This window comes from Genypterus blacodes, unplaced genomic scaffold (genome assembly GCF_046128005.1).
Source record: "Genypterus blacodes isolate CSIRO-AG114 ecotype Tasmania unplaced genomic scaffold, CSIRO-AGI_Gbla_v1 ptg000029l_1, whole genome shotgun sequence".
NCBI lineage: Eukaryota > Metazoa > Chordata > Actinopteri > Ophidiiformes > Ophidiidae > Genypterus > Genypterus blacodes.
In genome coordinates this window covers 1469440-1481811 of record NW_027466842.1, presented here as the reverse complement: position 1 = coordinate 1481811, position 12372 = coordinate 1469440, and the positions used below count along the sequence as shown (strand labels likewise).

The 12372-nt window shown below is 42.9% G+C and overlaps 2 protein-coding genes across 2 annotated transcripts; one reads left to right on the top strand and one right to left on the bottom strand.

The window, feature by feature from the left end:
* Positions 1-50: 50 nt before the first annotated feature.
* cpdp (CPD photolyase) lies at positions 51-4232 on the top strand. The gene is made up of 10 exons (XM_076144455.1): positions 51-213; positions 781-1118; positions 1295-1443; positions 1651-1833; positions 2059-2217; positions 2661-2859; positions 2973-3125; positions 3239-3360; positions 3460-3619; positions 3712-4232. Exons 1-10 carry the CDS (start codon positions 191-193, stop codon positions 3858-3860), a joined length of 1635 nt encoding a protein of 544 aa, XP_076000570.1. The 5' UTR covers positions 51-190; the 3' UTR covers positions 3861-4232.
* A 6409-nt stretch (positions 4233-10641) lies between these two features.
* Positions 10642-12087, bottom strand: LOC142994075 (neuromedin-U receptor 1-like). Its single transcript, XM_076144746.1, has 3 exons — positions 11400-12087; positions 11048-11281; positions 10642-10931 (listed from the first exon to the last, which is right to left on the bottom strand). Exons 1-3 carry the CDS (start codon positions 12085-12087, stop codon positions 10642-10644), a joined length of 1212 nt encoding a protein of 403 aa, XP_076000861.1.
* Between the last annotated feature and the right edge of the window lie 285 nt (positions 12088-12372).

Here is a 12372-nt window from a genome sequence, read left to right as displayed (position 1 = left end):
ATCAACACGGCGTTACAAAAGCTACGCAACAAACGTGCTCACGTAGCCGCCGGTTGTGTAACGTACGTACGTGACTCGTGCGTGAGTGAGGAAGCTGCAGAAACTCCCAGCACCGAGTTTATTTCATTTACTTTGATTTTCATGGTTCTAATATCACCTAGACGTCTTTATTTGTAGTTCGTGTCGCTGCATGCTGCACTGCACTCACGGAAGGTAAGTAGCATCGCGAAGTGACGACAATTTAACGTGTAAACGTGCTGTACGTATCTTTTATTATCCCAAATCTTTGTTTCCTCCCATCTTTGTTAGTTTAAACAAACTGCAGCTCTTAATTTGATCCTTGTGTTAATGTCTGTTTTGGTATTTACATTGGGTTTTTTTTGTGACAAAACTACAGAACCCCCACCCCTAAGATATAAGGCCTTATCATAAAACACGCTTTTCGGATGGTCTTTGTGATACAAGCACCATTATTCATTGTGTTCTTTTAATTATTCATACTTTTTTCAAGTAATATTTAATTTAAAACACTGTTCTAGTGAATTTTAACTTGAAAATTGCGAAAACGTTGTTGTTATGATCCTTAAAGCGTCTCTGATGCCTTTTTTTTAATCAGAGATAGTCCCGATTTCCAAAGCAAAATCTGTTGAATGAGTTTGTGCACAACTTATTTTTTTTGGTGTGGCGTTTTGTTTTTTTCAGCTGCACTTTTTTGTGGGATCACAGAGAAAACTAGAACACTGTAAACGTATTCCACTTCTCATCTTTTCCTCTGTACAGGCTAATCGTGAAGCTCTTCAGCCACAGTAAACACACACACAGCTTAGTACTCTCCTGCTTGACCAAGTCGTTCACACTCCAAACCACCATGTCGTCTGTAAAACGAAAGCGAACACCAGCTGCCGCCAAAGGTCCTGTGGCCAAGCAGCCGAAGGTAGAGCAGGAGAAGCAGCAGAGGGCGCCGGGATGGCTGCAGGACCTGGTGATGCAGCAGAGGACGGAGCAGAAAGAGATGAAGTTCAACAAGAAGCGACTTCAGTTTGTCTCAGACACTCAGAAAATGAAGCAGGGCTCCGAGGGCGTCCTGTACTGGATGCAGAGGGACCACAGAATTCAAGGTGATGGCAGCTGATGGTGATGACTAGAGATTCAAACACATCACAAGCATGTTTCATATTATACTATCACAGATAAAGCAACAATATAAGTTTACCCAGAAGTTCCTGCCTGACATTTTCTCCATTTCTATTTTGGCCAATGTTTTGTATGTGTTTTCCTCTCCTGTGTGTTGCAGATAACTGGGCACTGATTCACGCCCAAAAGATCGCCGTGAAGGAGAACCTGCCTCTCCATGTCTGTGTCTGTCTCGTTGTCCCAAAATCCAAACTGTCCACTCTACGGCATTACAGTTTCATGCTGAAGGGTTTGGAAGAGGTTGCCAAGGTAGGAACTTATTATTTTATGACCTAATCAAACCCTTCTATGTTACTGTTTCACTTTATTCCAAGTTGAAAACCCTTTCACAATAATAAAGCCCATAATAAAGGATTTTCTTCACATAACTAACTGATGGGCTTTGGTCTATTTTAAGTGCTTTGTGCCAATCACTCAAATCTTTCGGGCTCAGTTTCGCTGCTTTTGCCTCAACAGGAATGCAAAAGCTTAGACATCCAGTTCCACTTGCTCCATGGGGCGGCAGGGGAGGTGCTGCCTGGCTTTGTGTCCGACCGCAGCCTGGGGGCGGTGGTGACCGACTTCTCCCCCCTCAGAGAGCCCCTGCAGTGGCTGGACGACGTCAAACAGAAGCTTCCTGAAGACATTCCCCTCATACAGGTACAGAGAGGATGATTATTATACCGTTTGTTTTTCCTTATTCAATTTCCTTTTTTATTTATTGTCCTCATCTTATTGGTACACAGCTGTAATGGCATTTTAGTCTGGAAAAAAAGGATCTCTGTGCCCTAAAACATCTTCTATTTCTGTCTGTCCATTAGTGCAATCATCATTGCCGGTCATTTTCTGTCATATGAGTAAAGTACATCGTTTTTCTTGTTCTAGGTTGATGCCCATAATATTGTGCCCTGCTGGGTCGCATCCAGTAAACTAGAGTACGCTGCCAGGACCATCCGGGGGAAAATAACCAAGCTATTGCCAGAGTTCCTCACTGATTTCCCCTTGGTAGAGAAACACCCGTACACAGCTACAAGAACGGCCAAAGTAAGTGCTGCTGTAATCACACACCAGCACGCTGAGGGAATTCAGCTCCTCAGCTGTGCCACATGAATGGTTCTTATCTCACAGTTATCTAATTTATCTAAAAATACCCACCGGCTTAGAAGTTTATTCTTGGAACAACACGAGGAAAAAGTGAGCTGTCAAACTTCAAAGAACTATCTCCTCTTCTCTGTGTGCTGCATGATTTATTAATGATAGAATATAAAGTCATTTCACCCATTCAAAGGTCAACATTTCATTCCCAAGTCCAAACATTAAAGCTGCAGGTGTGATTGATATGCTGCTCACTAGTTTGAGCTCCCAGAAGCCTCTTGATGACGTGAGCTCAAGGTGACAGTCCCAGGCGTTCTGCTTCCTCTTTTGAAGTGCACACTCCTTGGTCACACTAAAGGGTAATGTTCTCTCTCTCCATCGTCGCTTTGCAGGCAGTGGATTGGGACGAAACCCTGGCCTCGCTGAAGGTGGACAGGTCGGTAGGAGACGTGGACTGGGCGAAGCCTGGCACCTGCGCGGGGATGGCCATGGTGGAGTCCTTCATTGACGTGCGCCTTAAACTCTTCGGCACCCAACGCAACGACCCAAACGCCGCCGCCCTCAGCCAGCTCTCCCCCTGGATCCGCTTCGGTGAGTCCTGCTCTTCTCTCCGCCTCACCTCTCCTCTCTTTCCCATCTCTCTCTCTCTTTCTCTCTGCTTCCTTCCTCATCCTCTTCAACCACCTCTCCTTCTCTCTGGGCAGGTCACGTGTCCGCCCAGCGTGTGGCGCTGCAGGTCAAGAGCGGTGGGAAGAACGCGAGCGAGTCTGTCACCCCCTTCATCGAGGAGCTGGTGGTTCGCCGTGAGCTCACCGACAACTTCTGCTTCTACAACAAGAAATACGACCGTGTGGAGGGTGAGTTGGCGTTTTTCCTAGATGGATCATCAAGAGGATAAACAGGGTTAAGTTGGTATTCAGGTCACCTTTGGTTCTTATGGTGCTGTCATGTTTTATTGTGTGGCCCCCAGGTGCTTATGAATGGGCACAGAAGACTTTAAAAGATCACTCCAAGGACAAGAGGGAGTACATCTACACGCAAGAGCAGTTGGAGAACGCCAAAACCCACGACAAGCTCTGGAACGGCGCCCAGGTACCACGACGACCGCGCCCAGCTACAAATGTTTCTACTTTTGATTAACGGTGGTGTGAAGAAGATTACTCACTGCTGCTGTTGGTATCTTTCCTCCAGTATCAGATGGTCACTGAGGGGAAGATGCACGGTTTCCTGAGGATGTACTGGGCCAAGAAGATTCTAGAGTGGACGTCTTCACCAGAGGAGGCGCTCTCCATCGCCCTCTACCTGAACGATCGCTACGAGCTGGATGGGCAGGACCCCAACGGCTTCGTCGGTAAGACGGAAATCCATTTGTACTTTGTTGAAGCAATACCGCGGCTGACTTGTTAGTATTTCATCTCACGAACGCACCCTTCTTTCTCTCAGGTTGCATGTGGTCCATCTGTGGCATCCATGACCAGGGCTGGGGGGAGAGACCTGTTTTTGGAAAAATCCGCTTCATGAACTACAAAGGCTGCCTGCGGAAGTTTGATGTAGCCAAGTTCGAGAGGAAGTACTGTCCTAAAAAGCTTTGAAGCTTTGAAGGATGAAAAATAGCCTTATGGTTGAACACAGTCGTCACACAGTCTACCTCAGCCTTGAGAGTCGGAGTTTCATCTTTTACAGATTGTTTTTCCTAAAATGTTAAGTAAGCTAATTTTAGAAGCTCTGGGTCCATTTGTTGTGTTCATCAATAAGATGTCTGCTTGTATTTTTCTGTTACCTATGGCAGCTGAACTCAACATTAAGTGATAATATACTGTAGTTACTGTGGTGCCTTTCTAGTAAGTATGAGAGGGAACCTGTTCTGATGCTGCCATGCTGCTTTGTAGTATGTTTTTTTTTATCCTATACTTAAACTCTTGATTTGATTTACATCTGTTCACATTGTCTTGTTTTTGTCATTACAGCAGATGAATAAATTCTTCAAATCAATCTTAATCGTTTGACATTTTAATATAACCACATGTCTCAAGTTAAAAGGGGACATTTAGCTTCTTGTTGTTTTGCCTTATTTGTTTTGTGAATGATAGCAGAATACATTACATGCTCAATATGATTACAAAACTTGACCTTCAGACATTTTGAGTGAAACCCAAAGACCCTGAATGTTTCTGTGAGCCTTGTTTTTAATTTAGGTCAATTTTTAAGCGCTATCTAATAAAGCCACTTAAACGGCACAAACTGTTTTCACTCAACATGCTCACCAGTGCAGTGTACGTCAAAGGTTTCAAAATAGACAGAAAATTTGTGTCAACATTGATGTGTATGTTGGTCATTTATTCATATATGTCAATTTATACTCACTCCCCAATAATTAGCATGTTGAATTGACAGTGACATAATGCTGCTTGTCAATTCAGTAGTAATTGTGTGTGAATGGATATTTAAAAGCCACTGAGTTCAGTCGGAGGCTTTCAGAACTCCTGCATAAACTTCTGAAGAGCAACGTCAAGCAGATGGCCTTGATGCAAGAAGCAGGAACACTTCATACTGACAGTGCGCAGACTTAATTCCATATGCTGATGTTTTGCTTTAATCTTGTGCAGTTGAGCGTGCCAGCTTTGAGTTCAGAGTGTGAAAGATGTGGTGGCGTTTACTGCCTACAGAAAGCTCATCCTGCTGTTTTTAGCTTCATATCAGCAGCAAAACCTGACATGAATCTTATATTTGCGTCGTACTTGCATAACCCAAAATATGGAAACAAAAGGACAAATGAGTTTTATACAACGATCGCTGTCCCAAATGGAGGATTATTGAAGGCATTTGTAATCATGCGGAGAAACGAATCCCATTTCCATCAAAACTAATTAAGTGCACCCTCAGTAGCAGAGGAAAATAATCCCTTCAGGTAACGATGCACTGAACTCTATTTCACAAATTACAATCTGAGACTTTCTCCGTGCTACAGGCCCTTTTCTTATGTTGTCCGTTTCACAAGAAGGAGATCCTGAGTTTCTATTTTTGCTGCTAATTAGCTGAAACCATCATTTGTGTGGTTATAGGGAATGACATTATCTCAGCGTGATATTTTACATTTCCTGGAATCTAAATAATGTTAGTTTTCTGCCCCGCCAGCTAATTTGCCTCCACATGCTGCACTAACTTTAAGTCTGTGCCCGATGAAATGGATGTCAAGATAAAAGCGTGAGTGTTCCTAACCAGCTCCTCTATTCCTGCATTACACAACAATAACACAATTATATTCTTATACTCTCTTTTAGCAGAGAACATTTTGCAGCAACTGGAGTTAATTTGGTAGCACTGGGGTTGAACTCCAGTATTAATGGTGTTTTTGAAACACAGAATCATTTGAATCACCGATCCAACAATAGCCTCATTGTTTCCAGAATGGAGTCCAGTGTGGGTGTACGAACAGAGAGTAAGTCCATATATAGACATTCATCTTCAAGTTGAACTATAAACAAAGTTGCAATGTTTTATGTTATGAGAACAGCTTCACAGGAGTGTAAGATCAATGTTTCACTTCAGGAGAAACCAAAGAGGATGTTGCCTGTGATATGCTGTGTAATTGCAAAGGAACTAATTTATCTGTATAATTTGGCATTACAGCGTTGTGAGGACACAGTCTTTCCTGATCCTCTTACTCTGAAAGATCGTACTGTTGGCATGATTAGCCCATTATCGGACACGTTACAGCTGATCCCTCTCACATTTGGAGATGTGCAGCTGGTTGACTCAACACAGAATTAAATTACCAGAGCTTAAATTAGCACAGCCAGTGTTGACATGGTTTCCTTAAATGCAGTTGGCACACCAGGCAACAGCAAGCGAAGCACTTGGCCCAACATAGAGGACCAACACCTCAGGTCAAGACCCAGTTTGTATACAGTTAAAGCTCCTGACTTAACAATGAAGGGTTTTACACTCGAGTACGGTGTAGCATGTTACTACAACCCCATACACAAGATCGCAGCACTTGAAAATTTTGACCTATGTGACGCCCAAACCAAAGCATAAAGGATATAAAGTAAAGACTTGGCGTCATGTATGTGTACAGAGAAAGTACCTTCAAAGCCTGAAGTCTTTGATTGAAGATCAGTTTGTACCCCCCATTCATGTGACTACGGTGTGTGTCGCAACCAAATAGCAAGTGTGTCTGTGAGCTTTCTGTGTCATCACCACTTCAGGTGAGTGTGTAAAATACCCAAAAAAATATGCGATGTGGGGACATGCAAATATGCTTCACACTCTTGACTTTGTGAGTGTAATAACTCAAGTATCAATGGGGGCCATTTCACCCCACTAGGCTTGGCACAGACACAGGAAAATGAAAACAATAAAGAATTTAATCGTTCCGCCGTTGGTACCTTCCTGTGGAGTCCCCGCTATCTACCAATATTTAACCATCTCTGAATTACTTTCTGCTTACAGTGACAGGCTCTGCTGCTGTAAGTACATTTCAACAAGAGGGCTTATTGTGCCAGGCACTTGGATGAGTAATGCCTTCGCACTCTAATATTGTTCAGAAAGAGCATAAATTACAAAATGGGAAGAAAACAGCAGCGAGAAGTGTGTCTCACATTTTCATTCGTCTTCCCAAAAGAAATTCATTCGTCAAAGACCAACTTTGGCTGTGCTGGAGATTTATTGCATGGTCTGTAGTCAGGCATCTTCCCATTCATTCATTCATTCATTCATTCATTCATGCATTCATTCATGCATTCATTCACTACACCCGCATCTCCTTTTCAGCACGGCCAAATTTTCTAATTGAACTCCAACCAAAATGAGGAATGAACAGGTGAAAACAGACATTTCTTATACTCCTTGTATGTCCTTGTAAGTCCTTATCTTTATGGTTATGCACCCCTCCTCTCTCTCTCCCAAGGGTGTCTGGCTCGTCTACGGCAAGCTGATAGTCAAAGCAGCTGTTTTCAGACAATAATATGTTTTATTATGTCGTCTCTATATTCTTGGCGCATATATATTTGGTTACATTCTGACATATTTGACTGTACAGCATGACTTTGTGGATGTTGTTACAGATGTTTTGCCTGCAAAAAGAAGAGCCTATATGCTCAAATGAGAATAATAAAGAAACACAATATAGTTGCATGTACACAGTGAGTAACTCAGCCTATACAGTATAGTTACATTCTGTAATTTCCTTCACGAGGGTCACAGGGGTCTGAATCCCAGCATGTATGTTCTTCAATCCTACCCGGAAGTGTGAGACAGAGGATGGGAGGAAACAAGGCGGAGGACGTGAGGTAGACAATTCATGTGACAGATGGGTTTCCTCCATCATCACATTACACACTGACAAGAAGAGTGTGACCCCATCTCAGCTGAAGCTTCCTGCTCTCTTTTCCATTAGTTTTCAGACAGGAGGTGACAAGTCCAGGTTCCATGTCATGGAGGAGGAGCATTGAAGGAAGGAATGATTGGCATGTTTTACGTTCACAGAGGAAGACGTCACACTTGTACCTGTGGGCAATTCTGATCTTCATCTAACCTGCATGTCACTGAACGGTGGAAGGAAACTGGAGCACAAGGTGATTTAAAAAAATAAGGAGTCCGATGTTGACAGAGAAAGAGCAGTTTTTTAATTAAACTAAAGTGGCTAGCAGGGGAGGAAAGAACCAAAAAGTCAGACCTATAAAACAAAATTCGACTGGAAGATGGATGAGCTGAAGACTGAAGATGAAAAACCAATAAAGGCAGAGGCAGATAAGTCAAACTTTAAGTCCAAAGGTCAAAAACTCGGAAGGAAAATAACAACTCAAACACAGAGGCATAAGATCACATAAAGACATGAAACTTGTGAGTCGATCTGGCTGAGAATGAGTGGAGGAGGGGAGTGAGGAGTGAGACTGATTAGCTGAATGTAGACACATGACAGACAGGAGAGAACAGAATGAAGACGCACCCAAAGGAAAACTAAATACATGAATCATCGATCAAGTGTGTTTGCCAATCAAGAGCACCTTTATTTATCCTGAATCACTTAAGTTAGAATGACTGTGCAGCTCCAGTCAGTCTACCCATGTTAACTTCACATATCTTCCTCTTCTGTTTCTATACTTCTTTACATCAAATATCTCTTCTTGGTTTCCTGCTTAATCGAGTTTTTCATAGTTTAGTTGCACTTCTGCTTCACTCCTGACCCGCACAGTCCTGAGGAGAGGTCCAAAGAGCCAGAAAGAGTTCTACCTTCTCACCACAGGGCCACATTGTTATGTTGGTGTTGTTAAAACAGAATGCAGAGCCACGCTCCTCGCTGGATTGGTGTCGTTGTGATTCAGCCTTTGAAATGAGTCCATTTGTGTAGCCACTGGCTGCAGACTAATATTGTTTTCTGCTACGCTGATTGAAGTTGTAAGTAGATTGCTTTTCATTAGTGCTGCTGTGTCATTCAGTCGGTCCTCTTTCATTTCTTCATCCGTGTCATGCACACGTACACACCTGCCACTTCTCATCATTATTTCCATCTGTACAAATATTGTTTTCTCTTCCAAAGTGGCACCCAAAACTGAAATTAGATGGCACAAAAATCAGCAGGTTTTTGGAACAATCTCCATGACATTTATTATAAACATTCTGTTCTGCGGCTCAGCGCACATCGGAGGAGCGTTTCTTGTCCTGCAGTTGACTGCGAGGAATCTCTGTTTGGCTCAGGGTTAAACTTCTTACAGGGACAATAAATCTACCAGATCATCACAACAGTCTCAGCGCTGATGTACAAAAGAGCATATGGTGGAATGTAGCCTGAGGATGAGTCATGTAAAGTGTTTTCAAGGATACATGAAGAGAAATGGAATGAGACAAAAACAACCTTACAGTAAACAGTGGAGAGTTTCAGATCCTATGCAGCAGTAATTTACATATCACAACATTAACTTTGAACCTGTACAAGTTTGTCTCTGCAGTTAAGCAATGAAAATATAAGTATTAAAAATAATAATAAATAATAACAACAATTATAATTTAAATATTATAATTATAGTAATAATGATACTAATGATGATAATAATGATAATATTAATAATATTAGAAGATATATATAACACAAACATATGATTATAATAACTATAATTAAAATATGAAATATACTGAATTGTCTGTTTATTTATGTTGTATTACGTTCAGATTTATAGAATTCACATTTTTACACCAATCACTATTATTTTACAAGATATGTGTCCATCACACACTACGGTTATCAAAGTCCTTACACATCAGACTAAATAAGCACTCACAATAAATCACTATGCCAGAGTATATTGAAATTCATGAGTCAGACACGTCATTATTTCACATTGTACTAATCCTAGTGCTAATACTGTAAAACTATACAAATATATACACATATATTTAAAGGTTATGCTTTGTGTTTACTTCACTGACTCGATTTTTCAGCTCCTATTTGTTTAATTTCTACCGTGGAATAGCTTCATTCTTTGCGGTGACAGCACGTGTCTGATGAGGTGCACAGGTGACAGTGGGGAAGCTGTAACTGTTTCGCTCCACATTACACACAACAAATACATTCACATCATTCACAGTTGTGCTTTCCCATGCATAAGAATGTTGTTATATCATTTGCATGGTAATTTTATTCATCTACACTCAAGGATCAATGTTGTACCATCTCATCATATTTTCTCCTGATTCAATGTTTCCCTGTCTGCCTCTGGGTAATGAGATGGAGACGCAGAGTTTGGTGTATTTGCAGCCTGGAGGACATTTAACCCTCTGGAGGCTGATGTCATTTTTGTTAATTTTACTTTTCATTGACTTTAGTTTTCATTTTCCTCCTAAAAAGTTGTACTGTGAAACATTTTTACATGTCGGCAAGTGTTGACATTTCTGTCAAACCTGCCAAAATGAAATGTTTTGTTTATGAAGTGAGAGAATGAACTCTGATTTGCTCCCACATTTTGTTTGTAATGATCTCCAAATGTCTCCCAGTTTTTTTGAGTCATTTTCAACTTCTAGACTTTTGGAATTGTATTTAATTCAAAACTTTCTTTCCTCAGATTATTTTCTAGGATCAAGAATTTTTCGGAAAACATAAATGACTGCATGGTTCATGGTCAGGCCAGAACTTCTCGGAATAGTCAGGAGGTTTGTGGATGTACTCCTTTGGAAATCGTCCCAATTTCAAGATAATTATTTTAACATACTTCCTGGGTCACTTCATACTTCTTGGCTCATTTCCAACTTCCCACCTTCTTTTGCAGCCAACTGATCCCAGTCCTCCTCGGTCTGTCCTACTTGGAGACAAGCAAATCCCTTCTGGCTGCTGATGTTGTATACTGAGGTCCGGCATTGCAGGTTCTCAATCCACCTTCAAGTGTTGTCTGTTTTCTTGCTTGTGTTGCTGCGCCGAGTGCTCCAGTTGAGCGGCCACTTCTTTGAGTAACACATCACCTGCCGGAACATTTCTCTGAACCTGGTGGACAAAAGGTTGTAGAGGATAGGGTTGACGGAGGAGCTTAGGTAGAAGCAGACTCCAGAGACGATGTGGACGTGCTCGAATATCTTGAGGTGCTGCGCAGACCAGGTGTCCATGTAGCTCCACATCAAGCGGTCCACATGGAAAGGAGCCCAACAAAGGCCGAACACAACCACCAGCACACCTATGAGGACACACAAACACACATCACGTTCCGAGAGATTCTACATCTCTATCCGACCTGCATCATCTGACAGACAAGATGACAAATTTGAAGTTATTGATATTAAATTGGCTTACACAGCATTTTGGTGACTTGCCGGTGGCGAGTCCTCTGCTTTTGCTTGTTTGCGCTGGAAAGACTTTCAGGTCCAAAGCTTGACCTGCTCTCCACCTCGCTCATGACCCTCTCGCTGTGCAGCCTCATGCCAATCAGCAGGTAGAGAACGCTGATTATAAGCATGGGAAGCAGGAAGAACAGCAGCGTGGAAATCAGGATGATCAGGTTGTAAATCCAGGTGGGTTTGACCAGACCTGAGGGCAACGATCAGCGAGAGATTAGAGAATTGTAATCGGGCCTTTTTCTCAGCCTTTTCTTCAAATCTGTGAGAGGTAAAAGGAAGTAAAGGGTTTGAATACTACCACAGCGTACCACAGATGGCAGATTGGGGGAACTGTCGTCCAAACCTCGCAGGCAGAACCATGATCCCGTGCAGACTGGTGTTGGGCACAGCACACAACATGGACAACACCCACACCAAGAAGATGACCCGCTTGGCGTGGGCACGTGTGGTCACTCTCTTGACCTTGAGTGGGTGCACCACGGCGATGTAACGGGCCACACTCAATGCTGTGACGTTGAGTATGGAGGCGAAGCAGACAGTCTCGAACAGGAAGGTTTTAAAGTAGCATCCCCCCTTCCCGAACAAGAAGGGGTAGTTCTGCCACATCTCGTAGAGCTCTAACGGCATTCCCAGCAGCAGCACCAGCAGGTCCGACACCGCCAGGCTCAACAGGTAGCAGTTGGTGGGCGTCTGCATCATCCTGTAGCGCAAAATGACGGTGCAGGTCAGGGCGTTGCCGAGGACGCCCACGACGAAGATGGTCAGGAAGGCGACGCAGACCGGGAGGAACGCGGGGGACCTCGGAGGCCCCAGGTACCAGGCCAGGTACTCGGCCTCGCTCAGGCACATTTCATTCAGATCCTGGGCAGTGGCATTGGCCAAGACCGCGGACAGATTCATCCCACAGAGCACCGCAGCCTCTGGGCAGCCTGATGCGCTGAACGTGGCGTCACCGCTGGAGGAAAGAGCTTTGTGGGAGCAGTTCAGCCCGGACATGACAGCTACCAGACAAATCCGAAGGGGAGGGAAAAAGGGGGAGGAATGGAATTCTGAGATAGGAAAGGTAGAAAGAAAGGACTGAACCTATGAACTCAACTGCTCGTTTTCATTTTGTTTGTTCATAAACACAGCAAGTACGGAATAAGTGCCGTTTCTGACCTTTGAACCCTCAGGAATCACAGCTAAACAAGAAAATAAATGTAAAATAACAATAACACACTCAATGTTAAAAAGTGCTTGATTTCTTTATTTAATCTTACAAAAAAATGTATTGCAATTATT